The 18467-nt window shown below is 40.7% G+C and overlaps 2 protein-coding genes across 3 annotated transcripts in view; both read left to right on the top strand.

The window, feature by feature from the left end:
* Nucleotides 1-11986, top strand: part of igsf21a (immunoglobin superfamily, member 21a) — a 207543-nt gene extending 195557 nt beyond the window's left edge. For both annotated transcript variants that reach the window (XM_025059949.1, XM_008321031.3), the window contains exons 8-10: nucleotides 376-568; nucleotides 5524-5562; nucleotides 10613-11986. In XM_025059949.1, the coding sequence (XP_024915717.1) occupies nucleotides 376-568; nucleotides 5524-5562; nucleotides 10613-10689 (309 nt within the window). In that variant the 3' untranslated portion in view covers nucleotides 10690-11986. The remainder of the gene's footprint in view (nucleotides 1-375; nucleotides 569-5523; nucleotides 5563-10612) is intronic.
* A 2171-nt stretch (nucleotides 11987-14157) lies between these two features.
* klhdc7a (kelch domain containing 7A) lies at nucleotides 14158-18399 on the top strand. The gene has a single exon (XM_017036507.2). It carries the CDS (start codon nucleotides 15295-15297, stop codon nucleotides 17572-17574), a length of 2280 nt encoding a protein of 759 aa, XP_016891996.1. The 5' UTR covers nucleotides 14158-15294; the 3' UTR covers nucleotides 17575-18399.
* The last annotated feature ends 68 nt before the right edge of the window (nucleotides 18400-18467 follow it).

Raw genomic sequence — 18467 nt, 5'->3', positions numbered from 1 at the left:
TAGAACCGTGCAAATATCCGTCCTCTGGCGTTCCCCTCTTCTTATCGGTCGAGCCAGTGATTTGAATAAAACACAGTGTGTTTTTCCAGGGCTACATTTTCTCCAGTGGCTTTAAATGTGAGAGATGGGTGTTGTAAAGTGAAGTGTTTATTATTAATGTGCCTTGTTAAGTTGTTGTTGCATTAGAGGGAAAAAATTGGATCCTCTATTATTTATGCGTTTCTTGCTGGTAATATCTTGGCCCAGGCTCTCACACACACACACTTTCTGTGCACTACACACTAATTTCTTCTTGTTTTTCTCTTCTGTCTCTTTTTCTTCTTTTCACCTTTCTTCTTTCTACTTTCTCTTCTCCTCGGGGCTGGGTATTGATAGAATGAGGTGTTCCCTGAGCCCCTCTTCACCTGGACGCGGGTAGGGGGCCACCTGCTGGACGGCAGCATCGAGAGAGAGGGGAGGGAGCTCATTCTGGAGAGAGTGCCGGCCACGCTCAATGGTTCCATGTACCGCTGCACGGCTCAGAATCCTTTGGGTTCCACGGACACGCACACTCGCCTCATAGTCTTTGGTATGTATGTATGTATGTATGAATGTATGTATGAATGTATGAATGGATGAATGGATGAATGCATCCCAACATGCTGCAGCCCAGCATTCATGTGTCCATCACTCAGTTAGGGCTAAACTTACATTCCACTCCAGTGTGATTAATTATTCAAAAGATTATGAACATGAAAAAAAAATGTGAGCGTATAACTAACCAGAACACTTACATAATTACATGGTTAGCTTCTGTATCTTGGAGCAATGCTCCAGAGAGTCGTGTGACCGCTCCCCGATATCAATCATTAATGAACCTAACCGCCTGATTAATTGGCTCAACAACACTTTCCTTTTAAGGCAGCACTTAGTGAAGATAACCATTCTCTCACGAGGGGTTTAGAAACAAGTCCATCAGCAGCAGGTCCTGGTTTGAACATGAGCTGCTAACGGTAGCATCAAAGTCCTGTGAAGAGATCAAAGAACCTTTGTGGTTGTCAGCTCTTTGTTGTATGGCCATAACAAGGTAACATGTTCGCTGCAACCTGGATGCTGTGCGTTTACAGGTGTTAATGGGAACGCTGTCTGGTCTGTGCTTCTGAGCTGCTTTCATGTCTATGTGTCCACTCTGGAGTAATTCAACAAATAGAATTCGATTTAGGCCCCAAATTCTTAAATTAACATTAGCAGAAAATGGTGACCCCCACCAAGGACCCCAGAGGCTTTGTTAGGACATATGAAGCTTTGAATTGGGAGATGGGCCTCCATTCAAGGGGCAAAAAAGAACTGCACACCTTTCCCCCCATCCCGCCCCAAGTCACACAACTCCTGTATATTCAATATACACACTGTCACAGTATCAGTTATTTATCACACAAATGCACAAAATTCCATTTATACTATGTTTTTGACAAAAAAATACATGTTCCATCACCACTCCATGAAAATTCAAATTTTAAATATTTACTGTAATACTGTAAGTTCGGTTTTCTGCAGTACTGCAGTCCTCAGTCCAACCCCACTTTATCTGAGACAAATCTTCTAATGTATGTTAGTGAGTTTGTTTTATTAAGATTATGGGATTCTGCTCCAGGGCCCCCTAGGGGAGAATAAATTCCATGCTTCAGATACTGTATGTATTACTATCACTTTAATCACAGTTGTGTGACATCAGATTACATCTTCATTTCTTATGCAAAGTCCTTAGATAAAGACGTTTGTACAAAAACAGGGTGTAATGAATCCTAAAGGAGTAGATAATCAAAAGAACACGTCAATATTAAACTTAAAAATCAAACTAAAATATACACTTAACGCTTTCTATCTATCTATCTATCTATCTATCTATGTATCTATCTATTAATTAAATATGAAATTTTGTCTTTTATCAGGATTTTCTTTATGTAAGGTTATTCATCCATTTTATAGCCAGTGTGTGTTATGTGTTAAAGTTAGTACAATATATATATTGAGTAAGTAAACACGGCCCTCATTAAACAAAGGTTTACTAAGGCCAATATTGTTGCAACAGTTTTTCTTTTCTTTTTTTACACCACAAAATCTCCCACAAATCCCTTGTGGTTACTGCTTTCCAAACACCAGGGAAGGGTTAGAGAAATATATTTAATACGCACTAGGCCTTGGTGTGTGTTTTCATGTGTCTTCACCGCCGCCCTGCAGCGGCCTTTCATCATTAATCACATAGGATACTGTTTTACGCTTGACTGTTGAACAGAACACTTTGTACCAGAATATTTCATTGTGAATATCCAGTGGATGACAATATTTTAAATGACTGTGTGTGTGTCTAGTAATATTCACCACTAAATGTGAAGCTGCCGCTTTAAGGAGGTGTTTCCTCTGTAGCCATTTTAATAGGAGGGACTCATGTCTGTTTAACACCGCGATGCACCCTTAGGTGTCTCCTTGCTATTAAGGCCCATCTGTCATCTCCTACCTCCTTGTAGATTCCTTGCACTCTTTGTGAAAATGGTGATGAAGCGACCTTGATACTGTCTCACCGTGGCCTTGACATGAGACTCCCCTCTATCTGCCAGGGGTGGGGATGAAGCAGCAGTGTAAGCTGCAGCTGCTGTTCATTACACATCGTCAGGAAGAATAGAGTCTTAATGAGAGCTTGGTAAAGACGCAGCCACGAGCAGCGCTGAGGCTGTGACGCTGTTCATCTTTGAGCTCCCTTCAGCTGTGTTTGGAGTTATTGTGAAATAAGTCAGCAGCTACAGTCGGAGATCAGATGCCGTCACTTCTCGTGCACACTTACATCACGCACATTCAGAAACACGCAGATACGTGTGACTATGCAAACATCTGAAGGACATTCGGGCAAATACCACTGTGCAAATGCAAAGTACATACAAAAGTTTCCCCTCTGTTCCCAGATCAGCTGCTATGGTAATGGTTGCTGTGAGACCTGGGAAGAGACCAGTGAGACCTGAAAAGTTTCCCGTAGTTGCTTTTGTTTCTTCAACACACGTCAAGACCGATGTCTGAAAATAGCTCACACAGTTGAATTAAGGCTTGTTGCTAATTCTCTGCAAAGCTTCCTGCTTGGTCGTCTGCAATTACTTTATCCCTCCGAGGAGTTTTAGATAGAAACACACTGTCAGTGTGTGTGTTGCAGACTAGACGTCAGCACAATGTAATAAAGACGGGGTCCTCTTCTCCAAACTCCTGTTCCTAAAATTTGCTGGCCCTCATTCTAGTGGCCTGGTCTCCCTGTTTCTTAAGAGACCTGGCTGTAATTATGTTGTGTTTTTTTTCTCACATTGCTGCCCAGGCCTGTGAGCTGTGTGCTGAAGCTGTCACCGTGTGTGTCCAAGTTTAGTAAATGGACGACGCACGCACAACATAAGTCTCTGCTGCACAACATTTACGGGACACTAAATTCTGAATCCCAAATTAACATGCATCTCTGCAGCTCCTCACTCACTGCTGCCATAAAAATTGAGGCAACTCAGATAAATAAGTTTTATTTTCACCTCTAATTGTCATTTAATGACATTCGTGCCGCACTGGCTCATGGGACTGTCATAAGCACGAATCATTTGCTACGTGCACAGAAAAACAACCGAGTCAGCCAGGCAAAAGGGACAGTGTGGAATCAGTACTAATGGTTGGGCCACAAAGCATGTCAACATGTCCCAAAACAAGTCAACAAGGGGCACATTAATGTAATCAAGTGTGCTTTTCACGCACAGACTGGATCCATTAGAGTGGATGAAATGCTACGATGTAACCATGGTGTTTGGAAGTCAATGTCTTGAAGGTTAGTTAATTGTGGACACCGGATTTTCTTCATAGACGCCTGCGGGTAAAGAGTTCATGAAGAGACAAAAACAAGTGGAACAAATGGATTAAATGACAAAAAAGAAAGAAATCTCTCATCTACATTCTGGCATTACTAACTAATTTAAAAGTTTGTTTTTAATAGCTGTCCACTGACCTGGAATTATCTCCTAAAATAAATGGCCATACATGACAAATATAAATTCTCATTTGCATTTCGAAGGCAACCAAAGTATTTACATGTTCACAGACTGGGAAATGAATACAAGCAAATTATGTCTTTTTCATGGAAATGAGTAGGATAAGGTTATGGTAGGTTAACTATCAAAACATGCATTGGATTCAGATTTTCTTATAACAGAATTTTCATAGAAAATACTGTAAACTTCTATCAAACATAAATCACTAAGGGTCACTATAGTTTGAAAAATCTGTTCTGCTGATGGACAGTCGTACTTTGTTACATTCAGATAAAATCAGACTCATTACAGTACTTGCGCTGATCAGACATTCTGACTGCGCTCTCCCTCCTCTTGGACAGACACAGTGGTGCAGATGTTACATTAAAAATCTGGAACCTTTTACCTCTAACAATAGAACTGTCTCCACAGATCGATGGTTATTTTTGGCCAGGTCTAATATTTATTGAGTGATACTCGGAGTGCAGATCGAAGGGAGACGGATGCTTCTTTACAGTGGCTACTGCATATTATTGACACCTGCATTCTTCATTGTTAAAGAGGAGGCTCAGATTATAATCACATTGTTTTCCTTTATTATTGATACCATATGGCTCGCTGATATAGTGTTAACGTTATTCATGTTGTCTTTATAATGGGCTGTTGAATTATTTAATCTCATTAATTGCATAGACGAATCCAGATTATTCATGAATAATCGAGAGGAATAAGCATTCCATAATATGATGATAAATCCTTTTATATTATTTTGGCCTGTAGATGTGTCGAGTTGTGTCTCACCTATTTTTTATTTGTGACAAATCCAAAAGATGGAATTATTATTATGAAAAAGTAAAACAAAAGCATTTCCTTGATAGAGTTAAATCTTGAGTACATCTTGTATGATGCTTTGTGAGTTGCTTTGAAAGCTTGGGTGAAGTCCTATTTTCTCAGCGATATTATTCAGTCTACAGTTCTGTACAATCCATTTGACAATCGTGTCAGCCGTGAACTCACTGACTGTTCTGTCCTCGGTCCAGCTGGTCTGACCTGAAGTTGAACAAACACATGGAATTTTAAGCCTGAGGTGCTTTGGTGAAACCAAAACTTTTTTCCACACTGTGTTTAAATGTCAACGTGTGAATAAGCATTCTTCATATAAAAATGATTTAAAAATTAAAATCTAATTAATTTCACACTCAGTCATCGTAATTAACAACCCCAATCTTTAGTATTTTTTTATAGGTAATACTAAGCTTATCAGCCTAGTACTTGTTGAACTACACATATTAGAAAAGGGAACTATAAGTCAACACTGATTATTGACTTAATTAAAACTGTGGCTTTATTTTCACTACAGGGATTCACTTCGTAATGGAAGACTGAGATGAAGTTTTCTTTTCCGCATTCCTGTTGCTGCAGAGTTTTGAAATTGTTTCTTCTTTCACACAGTACTGTTTGATCGACTCATCCTCGATTTTTTTCTATCTCTTTGCAGAAAATCCAAGCATGATGAAAACCACACAAAACCAGAACAGTAAGTATTTTAACCACCCGAGCAGGGAACAGACTGTGGACGTCTATGCTGTAATTTTGATGCATCTCATGTTTTCCTTGCTCGATCACTTCTATGTGCTGTTTGAGGAGACACTATTGGCAGTGTGATAACATATTGTGACACTCAAGTCTGTTCCATCTGGAAAAATATTTTTTTTTTTTTGTAGAAATCTGCCACAATCAGAAAGGCAATTTCTTCGGGAGCCTGTGGTGTTTTTTTTTTAACATTCAAAGCACTGACAGGTGGATGTTTCTCATTCGGTCCTGGATGCTTTGCCCCAGATAGTCTGTGTGACAGTCAGACGCGATTCGTCTTTGTCAGTGTCGAGAAACAGCGAGCAACAAGCCTCTCCCAGTGACTAACGTGTCCTGTCACTTCAGTTTGAGTGGGAGATTATTGGCATTTCAAATCTGCAGTGTCTTTTATATGCAGCTCCTGGGATTATCATATGTAAAGCCTAGGGAGTGCCAGGAAATGGCCGGGAGCGGTGACAACAACCTTTCGATCTTTGCCTTGTCAGTGGTCCTCTGCCCTGTATCTCACTGCAGTACACACAGCATCCTATAGGGTTTATTTTTTTCTTTTGCCTTTGAGCACACCTTGCAGATGATTTGCAGACGATTCAACACTTTAGCTTTATGAGCAGAATAGAATAGATTAGATTGGCCTTTATTGGCAAATGGAAAAAGATAACAAAACACAGCAGTACACGGCAACTTTACATTGGTGGCTCCAGTACAGATCTCTAAAAGTAACACAGATGCCAGAAAAGTGAATCTAAAATTAGATTATATCAGATTAGATCAAACATTATTGATCTCACGCTACTGGCATGGTACAACGATATATAAAATTGAATCCCAGAAATTATTTCATATTTACATTAAAAATTCAGTTTTCTAATGTTATAACATAAAACTGTTATTTCTAGCGCAATGAACCTAAGACCTGACCAATCAAGCTTGAATTTAGAATACAAAAGACAACAGTAGTAGCTTTTAACATGGAGTGCATTGACCAGGATGAGTTTGTTAAAGTGCAGTCATGTAGAGCAGACTGCCAGCCCATTTGGACAGCACTAAGCCTGGAATTGCAAACAAAGCTGTTAAAGTCTATGTACGGGCAGTGTTCAACAGAAAAACTGTACAAACATAGTTGTTCAGAGGTGGCTCGTGGTGGTAGCCTAGCTTTTTTTTATTAGCTCAGATGATTCCAGGTCTTTATTTGGAGAAAATCCTCAGTGTTGTTCTGTGAAATATATCTTTGCAGTGTGCAATAAGGGTAAATCGTATCTCCTATACCATGAAGAGAAAAAATCAATAAACTACCTATACTGTAATGTGTTTTTGACAGTGAACTGATGTTGATGGGTAACTGGGAAATGTAATGCAATGCTATAATTGGATGGTATATGGTCCCTGGTGCATATGTGTGATGGCATGTGTGTCCAGCTTTCCAAGCAGATGGTAAGCGGCGCTGTCGTAAAGATGAACAATCCCGGTCAGGCGGGATTTGAACAGCCTTTTAGTTTGACATGGACTCATTATTTTTTTTCTTTCTATCTTCGGCATTATTTTTCCGCTTGTTTGTCCCACTGCCATTTCCCATATTCAGGACAGCAGTTCCCATGGTTTCTTCCTCCGTTGGGCAAAACAAAACATACAAATGCTATGGAAAGTTCAGGCGAAGGTGTGTCACAGCAAGGACAGAATCAGACCGGCAGTCATGCACAGATATGCCCTGCATGCAAGTCAAATTGGGGAGCAGCCCAGCTCCTACTAGTACCGCATGCACGCCCATTTACAAATGGGAAAGACCACATTTGTCAGTCGTCAGGGCCACAGCTAGAAAACCGCACAACCGCACACCTCCCACCGGCAGCCAGGTTCATTCATCTTTGTCAGATTTCCAATCACTCAGACAAATGGTCAAGGTGCACGGTATGGCAATGAGTTGGATTTAGAAGATGAGTTAAGATGAGGACAAAATTGGTCTGGGATTTTTTTTTTCCAACTCATTTTGAAAATGATGTGTCCAAAAAAAATTGGGGGTCATCACCTTATTTTGAGAAATGCTTATAATACCCAGGCTGAGACACACATGTGGACAAAAACTACAACTACAGTACTAAATCTGCAGTACCAGAGAGGAAGTGCTTAACATATTTAATGTTTGTTCAATTCATCAAATACATGATATAGCAATAGTAGGTAGTAGACATATGACAGTAGAGCTGCCATATGATTGAAATCTTGTTAATTACAAGGCAGTAGTGGATTAATCACAATTAACCATGAACCATTTCTGGTTCTGCATATCACTGGACCAGAAGGACTGCTGGTAGATCTGTGTGTGTTTTAATATATGACTGAGCCAAATGATGGAATTATTCATATAGAAAATATCAGTGTTGTATTTGTAGAGGAGTTTCAAATAGTGTCTCAGAGTGACTGTATCTGCTCTTGACATTATGAAAAAATACTTATATGTCAAGCCAGAAGGACATCATGTTACTTAATCTTCACGGTCTTTATATTTTAGTAAAATCAATTGATACAATGTAGTTTTTAATATCCCTATTAATTAACACAAAAAGATAAATATTGAACGATTACTGTACCTTACACATGACTATTTATAAAATGATTATTATTGTTGTTGTTATTATTATTATTATATGAACAGATACACACCATCTGTTACAGTTTTTTTCCTGATAAAAACCCTCTGACCCTCTACAGCAGGGGTGTCAAACTCAGTTTCACAGTAGGCCAAAATAAAAACTGGGATGAAGTCTCTGGTCAAACCTAATATTTATTGAAAAAATGACTGGGAATGTGCATGTTTTCCCTTCTCTCCAGATAAGTAATGTTGAATTTGTTTGTATGGAAACTAACTGTAGTTTTGTGTAACCATTAAATCTGGAACAGTCAAAGCTTAATATTATTGTATAAACGTATAAGAAATTACATTTAAAATAAGACACACGTCAGTGGTATTTGTTTCTTAACATCTCTCTAGCCTTTTGAGTTGCTTTTATATGTAAATATTTTTTGTTATATAAGTTTGCGCTATATCATGGTGCATACATTATATATATACTGGCAGGCCAGCTCTAATACGTATTTGCTATAATCTCACGGGACAAATATAATCTCACCACGGCCACATTTGGCCCACGAGCCTGACTTTGACACCTGTGCTCTACAGCCATGTAGTCATCCACCATAATTAGCTGTTTGATTTTCAGCTGGCATTCAGGGCCAACACACCTGAGGTAGAGTCATCCTTTATTAAAAAGAGCATGTTGCCACTGAAATTTAAAAACCATTTGCCTAAAAAAAGATCAACTTGGCAGAGTTACATTTGGTTTGAGCCAAAAACCGGCAAACAGATGGCAGGGTGAGGGCAGCTATGACTAGAATGGACAGGGACCTGAGATGATGATCCCACAGATGGACCGGTCCATTACAGAATAATAAGACCTACTTACTGAGAACTCCATTTGTTGTGTAAGTTTGTTGATGGCGTGTTATGAAAGAAAATGTCATGTCATATTGTACTTAATAAAAACATATCTGACATGTGACCTGTCAGGGTGACTTAGACATTATATCATGCCAGATCAAATATTTGATCTAATGTGAGTCGAGCCACACCCAGGTCTTTTTCAGGATGTTCAGACTGCAGACAAATTGTTAGTAATATCAGGCACAACTGTGGCCCTTCGCTGCTTTCCTATTCCACCCCCACTTCAAACTCCAAAGGAAAACAGTACAGCAGCAAAACACTGCTGTCTCTGCTGAGCTCTTGTCTATAATCCAGTGGCCCTGCTGTGCATTTCAAAACAAGCAGAAAAAACAGAAGAAAAAAACAGATAAAAGGAAGCATCAGCGCTATTTGATCTAAAGATTCTTCAAATACTGAGAAGAAAGTGTCTCTTTGTGTTTGACTAAACTGCACCAAAGTCTCTGTGGTGACTTTGGTTCAGTCTCTTTTGTCGTGGCAGGACTGCAGTGTATATTATCAAACTTATTCTAATGGTGATTCCTCAGAACAGAAGCAGAGAACAACCTCCATCATCTCACTGCTCCTGTGGACACCTGTCGCAGCTGCAGTGAAATTTGACGCAGGCGCTGGGTTTTTTGGATAAATATCAAAAATGTACATCCTTAAAAGGGGTGAATAGTGAAATATGTAAAATATTAAAATCTTTTTATTTTGCACTTGTTAACAGGAGCATCAAAGAAGAAAAAAGTTTGAACATTTTATATTAAACTGACACTGTTGACACATTAGACAATACAACAACAAAACTGGGTCAAATATTTTAGAAATATTAATAAATATAAATAAATGTTAATTCAACAAGTTAAACAGAAAGTGAACAGAGCTTTCACACCAATAATACATATTAATTTAAATCACTGCCAATAAACAATGTACAACTGAAACAGTAAAGAACTATTTCCAAGGTTAAACAAACAATTTTGCTTCAATTAGTCTCACTAAAGAAGTGACTTGTCGAGGTGTAAAGTCCACATCTGTCCGCTGTCGTCAAACACAGTAATAGACCTTCGTGTATTCAGAGCTCAGCCTCATATTCAGGTGTTTTTCAGTAAATGCTTTGTATTATAACAGAACCAAACTGAACAGAACCGCAGTAAGAAAAGACACAACACTGGCTGACCAGCTGGTTAGGGTGAAAAGCCATTGGGTTGTTGACGTCTTGTCGTCGGACATTTGTTTTCCCCTATTAATTAGTATTCACAAAGATCACAGAGTAGTTTAATTACTGCATGGATCAATTTTTGAAAATGTGAACAAAGCTAAGAAGTTAAGAAACAGACGCAGATTTTTGAAAAGAAAATTGTCCAGTGTCTCATATTAAGATTGCATTCATTTTATTTGAAAAGGCTGAAAATGTGAAATCATGTACTGTAACACTCCTAAGAAATATGACATGATCTATATGAAGAAAAGACTTGAGACATATCTGTCTGATTCACCGTCTCTTTGTTACGTGTAGATGGAGCCTGTCGGAAGGACGTGATCGGACTAACGTGGATGGCTCTCATCCTCACAGTCACAGTGGAACTGACGTGAAACAGCTCATCCGAGATCCTCTCTATTTCTCTTGCTCTCTCCCTCCCTCTCTCTCTATCTCTGTTTGTCTCTGTCTTACACGCACACGTGGACACTCAATTCCTCTCTTCGTTCACAACGTCTCTATAGCCACACAAGAAAGAAAGAAACAAACCTTCTCCAGTCATCAGCTAACCCTTCATGCGTCAGTCGATCAGGAACCAGCACCACCACTGGATGGCGCTCCCTGTTTTTTTGTATTAAAATATAGCCGAGATAAATGATATCAGAAGAGAAAACACGATGGACGTTACAACAGCCCCCTCCTGTACAGCCCGACCCACCTTCACCTTCTTTCTATACCTTGTTTCACGTCTGCCTGTCGATCAATAAAACCAGTCCATTAGAAACTGGGAGGAAGAAAATAAGAATTTCATTTTTATGAGTGAAAATGTCCAATGTGACACTGGCCGAGGCTGCGGTAACATATCAACTACACTTTGTCGGTCACACGTTCAGAAAACCCACCAGACTACAAGTTGCTTAAAACAAACAAACAACAAAAGAAAAACACAGGAGAACAAATACAGATGCTCGGCTGTCTGTAGACAGTTTTTCCTTTTTTTTTTTTTAAATATACAGTTTTTTCGTGATGGTCTGGAATGTACAAATGGATTTGAAAGAATTGAGAATCTAAGAGAAAAAAAAGCTCTTTTTTGAGTGTATTTTGTGTACATCAGTGTAAATATTCAAATGATTTAAAGAGGCTATATGGGGTACGGTGAGGAGTGGTTACTGAAATGGCCGTAGTTCACCTCACGTCACCTTCGTTTGTACGTCGCTCATCACGTTTAAAAGCTTCTTTGCGAAAATAATTGGAAAAATATTTTTTAAAAAGTCTTTATGTTCCTCATGTGTGCTCTTTTTTTATTAATATGACAGAACTTCACGGTGAGGTCAAAAAAGTCTAACATACTGTATGTCTGCTTTTTTGGGGGTGGTGCATGTGATGTTCAAGGGTGATTTTTATTCCTCCTTTTGCTGTGTTGCAACTACAGTGCTCCCTATTGCCACTGGCCTGTAACCCAGTTATTTACATGTGACATACTATCTTGAGTGAACTACATTGTGTACAATACGTAACTCCTATCCATGTATTTCCAGTACAATGGAATCATTTTTAGCCGTCATACCATGGAGGAGCCCCCCTGGGCCTGTGTGTGTGTACAATGGGGTTTGTTGCATTTGTTTCATTTCACCTGTATTAAAATGGAGAGATGATAAAACTCAACAAGCCTTGTCTGAACTGAAGACTCTGCTTGTCTGACATGTTTGCATGATTCCAGCAGGTTTTTGTCAAGTATGCAGGTAATGTTACAGACAATATAGATCTGTTTAGTTTTGTCCATCCCTGGTCATCTGACATTCCTTCATTCATTTCTACGCCTTTACCTTTTTTTCAAGGTCATGGAGAGAGCTGGAGTCCAACAGAGCATCGATGTCACAGGGTGAGTGCAGTATTACACTCTGGAAGGTTTCCACACTACCACAGTGCCACATAGACATGTAACCATTCACACCCACCCTTTAATGTATTAGACTGAATTCACACTGTTGACAAAATTGGCCCAAATGCAATTCAGCTCACAAAACATGTCTCATCTGACTGTTTTTTTTTTTTTTGACTGTGTGAACATAATTTGGGTATTTTCAAATCTGACCCACGCACTGACATACATGCTCCTAAATTGGATTCATATCCAATTCATCTGTCATTCAAGTGACATCACAATTCTGTGACAGAACGACGCGTGAAGACGCCATTTAAGGACCTAGTCAGTTGAAAGGACAGGATTGTTTGAGATACTTTCACTAACTGGGGTTTGTTCTCCGGAGGTTCTGCAGGGCAAAAACTTGGAAAGTGGCCTCCAACAGCCCCAGCCACTGGGGAGATTTGACCTCCAGTCTCTCTATATTTGTCCATATTTACCACTGTTAACGCCGCATTTGAGGTCTTGGTCTGCACATACAGTATAGGTCACTCCAAGGTCGTAGAGCGTTCACAGTGGAGTTTCCAGGCAGTCACATTGTGTAAAATAGGGATGTAAAGACACACTCAACTCACGATACGATACACGATTATTTACTCAGGATACAATTTCATCATGATTTTTTTTTTAACAAAATGGGCTCCAGACACATTCACTACTATGATCCTTTATTTGTAAGAACTATGAAAAATACCATTACAGACTGAAATGGTATTGTGTACCCCATGAACAGAATACCTCCCTAAACAGCCCCTCTTCTTCCGCCTCTCCCACCACACACACATACCCACACACAAAATTAAGAAAAAAAATGCAGGATTTCTGCAATAACTTCAGTGCAATTAAAAATGAACTGAAGAAAATCTGTTAATTCAACAACTGTGCAGTATTTAATAATAAGATGTCATGCAACTTGCACCTTATTTTACATACTACTACTGACTGCACTTTAGGTTTTTCTTTCTGTGTATATTTTTCTATATACTTTGTACAAGAGTATTTTTATAGAATGCTGTTCTGTTTTCTTAAAACTAATACTGCCAACAAAGAGACCCTAAAACTGGTTTTCATTGTTTCTGCAACAGTGACAACAAAGAACTATTCTATTTTATTCTAGTTAGCACTTAACACTTCACCATCTACTGTGAAAAGGTAAAATGGAAAGTCTACCAATGTCAAAAAACAAATTACGTTTTCACTCTGGCCAACTTTCTAAACTTCCTCTTTGTCTAAATAATGGTATTGACCCAAACAAGCCTTTGTAAGGTGATAGCGACCTTCCCGTTAACATTACCGTTAACCCTCTGTGCTTTGTGTTCCTCCTCACACAGAGAAGGATAGCGTGATGCTAAGTAATCCCGCATTTTTGTCGGCTTCGCTAGAAAATGCAATTTAAGCTATTCTAAGGACACAACACGTATTAAAGGATTAAGGCTTAAAACCAGGTTGGGAGCCAAGAGTGGAGACTTACAATAGAAAAGGACAAACCTCATTCGTTTGGAATATCGGATCACCTTGCCGGAGTACAATCCATATTCTTGTATTTCACAGATGTGAGCTGCATAGAAAAATGGCATTACTAAAAAAGACACATTTTTTTTCCTATTATTTAACAATGGGAGAAGCAAGGGGCTTAAATCCATGTCCATTAACTTTACCTTCACAGCTAAGCCTGCATTTTAATAATAATCCGTGAGATGTCTGTGTTTCACTTCTATCTTTTATTCGCACTTTGAAATGAGGTGAAACACGACTTTTTCCTAACACATTACTGAAAGTAAAATTCCATTATACAGTCTGCTTGTATGTTTTTGTGTAAATGAAACTTTACATGATTTTTTTTAAATAGTTGAATACAATGGTATCAAAGCATTAAATAGAAATGAATGTTTATTGCAGGTCCCTTGCCCTTTTGACGATCCTCACGGCCATGATAGAGAAAACAGACAATTCCTGCAACAGTAGCCTTTGCATTTTGTAAACTCATCACAGACGGCAACAAAGGAGTAAAAGTTCCTCTCAACCAATAAAACCACAAGGCTGCTTTAAATCATGATTATTCTCAACAGTTCTCACAGGCTGGGAGCAATAGTGAGAATAAGACGCTGCCTCTGAGGCCAATCTTTGAATAATTCAGGAGTCAACTGTGCTTTCAGAATCCAGTTTCTTTTATGGTGTCTGCAGTCTCGGTTACCAGATGACTAAACAGTGGCCATGTCAGCAAGGACACCTGACACACCCTCTGTTTGCCTCTTTCCACGATGCTTGACTATTGTGGAGATAACTGCTATTCTTCTGTTGATCACGGGACCAGTGGAGTGTGTTATCAGCGGCGAAATGACAGCCTGACAGTGATGAAGGAATGACATGTAACAGAGATGTACGTGTGCATCATTGTGCGGTCCCTGCCGTCAGTCCAGCTGTTCTCTGCTTTTTATTATTTGGAGATTTATGAGCCGATGGAGACAAAACTATCTTTGGCATCTTCTGTAATGAACACATTTGCCTTGATATGGCAGCAAACATTTGATCTGTGGCATGGCTGTGTAAACAGTTGTATCCTGTTCGTGAAGTATTTGATAAATGTCTTCTACCGTCAATCTCCACCCCTTAAACAAACCACATTTCCCCCCTGCTGCCTGCAGCCGTGTGTTTAGGCAAACTAACAACCTCTTCTCTGAAAATATTTTAATGAAAGTTGCATGACCTGAACCACGCCTCCGTAATGTAAACCCATGTTAACATGTTCTAGAAGTGACATATTTGGACTTCTATAGGAAAGACATGGTTAAGTGAGTCATCAAATTATATGAATAAATATTGATTTATTAGGGAATCTCCATGTTGTGAGAACAGGCAGTGAACAGGTGGTGCATGACAAGTGTCCCGCCTCTTCAGAGCCGGCATGCAAATAGTGCCTCAGCAGATATCATTTTACACTTGCTCCTTTGACTGGAGAGGAACAGTCACCAGATCACAGCTGCTCCTACAATGAAACCAGACAGCATGCTGCCATCACCCGTGACGCATTGACACTTCATTCAGTAGGATCAGTCGACCCCTGAGTGCCGCAGAGATGCCCATCGCAGAGCTTCTGGGAGTCCAGTTCGACATGCAGCTGCTGTTGAAGCTGAGCATCTCGGCAGCTGTGGTGTTGTTCGCCACATGGATCTACAAGTTCTACAACCCCGGGGACGAAAAGAAAACTCCACCTTGTGCCAAAAATGACAAAAAACCTGCAGGTGCATCGTGCCAAAACTGCAAGACAACACTTTGTCCTGAAAAGTCACCTCATCGTGACACAGAAGATCAGAGCAAGGGACCTCAACCATTTCACACAAACGTATCTGCGGGTGACCTGCCACCTGACAACGTTGACGAAACATCATTGAAAACTGACTCACGTCAAAGAAACGATGCGTTGACTCTGCCTTCCGAAGAAAATGTGAGCACAGACGGAGAAATGCTCATGTACCAGAGGCAGACAGATGTTCACGTCAGTCATGTCTTTGATGGATCTGCTTTGAACATTCCTGACACAGGAGCCAATGGAACGCCCAGGTCATCAGGACGTCGATCACCTTGTTTTCTGCAGAAGCTGGACGGCGTGGTTGGTGTGGGCAGGGAGTTGAGGCAGGACCTGGAGCACCACGGTACCCATTCCAGCTTTCTCTCCAAGGCAGAGATTACAGTTGAAGATGCCAATTTGGTGCTAGAAGAGACTGGAGATCTGATTGTGCAAGGGAAGATATATGATTACTATGTTGAGTCATCATCTCACACTACTACAGATTCAAAGGCTGTTGTGGGTCAGTATGAGAGAAACTCTGAGCCGCAGCCAGTTGGAAGCTGTGGCAGCAGTCCAACAGAGTCGACTTCTTCTCTCAGCCCTATCATTATGAGGGATCTGGTTTTATCACAAAGCACAGCCAAAGATCTCTCCTCACTAGGATGTCACGAGCCGAGGCACCCTGCAAGGCCTGCACTCCTACGCAAGGAGAGCTATCTGTCTGCTGCAGAGCAGTGTGAGCTTCCCATCCCCTTTGTAAATTCAACAGCCTCAGCTCCAATAATTCACTCTCTGGCCTCGGAGAGCAATGAGCCACTCTCTATTCAGCCTCTGATCACTTCCTCCACTGACAGCAAAGGCCCTGATGTGAGCCAGCAGGCTGATCTGGAGACTGTTGCAGGGGCTCCATTTTTACACCTACCTATAAAAACCGTTGATGGCACAGATCTGGAACACCTGAGGAGTAAGCTGGATCTTGGAAACTGTTTGGAGATATTGCACCTGGCCAAAAAACGAGGGCAGACCACTGTGCAGCAGGCAGCTCTGCAGGTCATGTCGGACAACTACCTCCAGGTGCTCAGGGACCCCAACATTTACGGGCAACTAATGGCCGGTGAGCGGCAACAGATCCAGAGACTGAGAGCAAAGGGAAGGAAATTCATCATGGTGGCAGATATGGACCCTCAAGACTGGACGAGAAACATAGGGTGGGCTGCAGAGACAGAGCAGAGGAGGACGTCCAGCGCTGTGTACTATTATGATGACTACAATGACTGCTGGCAAACGCTGTGTCAGATCCCAGAGGAGGTCATCTCTAAAGCTTGTGCCATGTGCACAATGGACAACTATTTATATGTGGCAGTGGGCTGCCAGGGCGCAGACAGAGAAATGACACCCTCAAAGCGAGTGTTTTGTTACAATCCTTTGACATCCATTTGGAAGGAGATCAGCCCCATGAATAAAGCCAGACCACGCTGCAAACTGGCAGCGGTGGATGGCTACATCTACGCCATCGGAGGGGAATGCCTTTCATCGGTCGAACGCTACGACCCACGACTGGACAGATGGACATTTGTGGCTCCACTGCCCAATGATGCATTCGCTGTGGCACATCACGTCACCGCGTGCCACGGAGACATCTTTGTTTCCGGGGGGACTCTCAAATGTAAGCTCTTGCGCTACAGCCCCAAAACTAACACCTGGAGGCGGAGTCTGCTGGTGGGTGGCAGAGACAGAGCCACGGATATGGTTGCTGTGGGGCCCTTTCTGTACCGCTTTGATGTGAACCCGCTGCTGGGCGTCAGTGTGTACCGCTATCACACAGTGGCTCGACTGTGGTACGAGTGCAGCTCCAAACGCCTCCTGCACTGCCCTGTGTTTCAGTGCGTCACGATGGATGAGACAATCTACTGTGTCAACCGCCACTTCACCATGAAGTTTGACGCTGATGAGATCTCCCCTTCTTTCAAAGATGAGGATTTGAGTGTCCTGTCTGCAGCCAAGGGCATACTTTTCCCCTTTGTCCTCACACTTCCTGATAAGACGCTCCGACAGACCAGCGTGTGACAAGAATTCAGTTTTCTGTTGATTACAAGATCAGGGAATGATGGAGCGTCTGTACAGAAGCCTGCTTTACATCAATTTTCTGGTGTTACTGTGTATTCAACGGCCAGTGTTTCTTCAGTTATGACCTGCTGTAGAATTCACCCGCTCAGTTCGTACACAGACTTTGTGTAATTCAGCACACAGCTTGGGTGAAGTGCTGCTAGTTCAGCTTCTGTAATTCGTCCCTCTTTCTTCCTGCCACTGACTTCGGTTGCGTCTTTTCTAACCTTTCTCTGCAGCAGGAACCATTTTTAAACACGCTGCAGAGTAAATGAGTTCATTCTACACCAACGTGTTTCAGACAGTGGGCAACATACACGTAATTTATCACTGTGCAATATTTTGGCAAATATGTTTTCTAACAACGTCATTATCTACAGTTGCTCTTTAAACATGACAGGCTGTAAATGGGTGTGTCATACAATATTAATACAAGAGGCTGCACCAGAAAGCAAGTTAGACTTTAGATGGCTCTGCTCTTCGGCCTGTTATTCTATCAGTTAATCATTTGAGTTTTATCTTCACAGCATTGTTTACTCAAAGCTGGTGGTAGCTACAAGTACCAGTCAGAGTACAAATAAATGCCTCTGACCTCCGACCTGTTAGCCAACTATTTAAGACAAGAATAGAGTTTCCTAAAAATCATGATTTCTAAAAGAACCTCAAAAACAACCAGAATTGCATAGGAAATAAGAGAAACAACAATTGTTTGAAAATTATAAATGGAATTCAAAACTGTAAAAGTGAAAGAGCAAGAGTTGGAGAGTTCATGGTAATTTTCTATAATTGTATTTAAGAGTTGATTGTGGGTGGACTAAAATAATAAAAAAAAATAAAACATCATCAAGTGTAAG

Source organism: Cynoglossus semilaevis, chromosome 11 (genome assembly GCF_000523025.1).
Source record: "Cynoglossus semilaevis isolate Cse_v1.0 chromosome 11, Cse_v1.0, whole genome shotgun sequence".
NCBI lineage: Eukaryota > Metazoa > Chordata > Actinopteri > Pleuronectiformes > Cynoglossidae > Cynoglossus > Cynoglossus semilaevis.
This window is presented reverse-complemented; position numbering and strand designations above follow the sequence as displayed.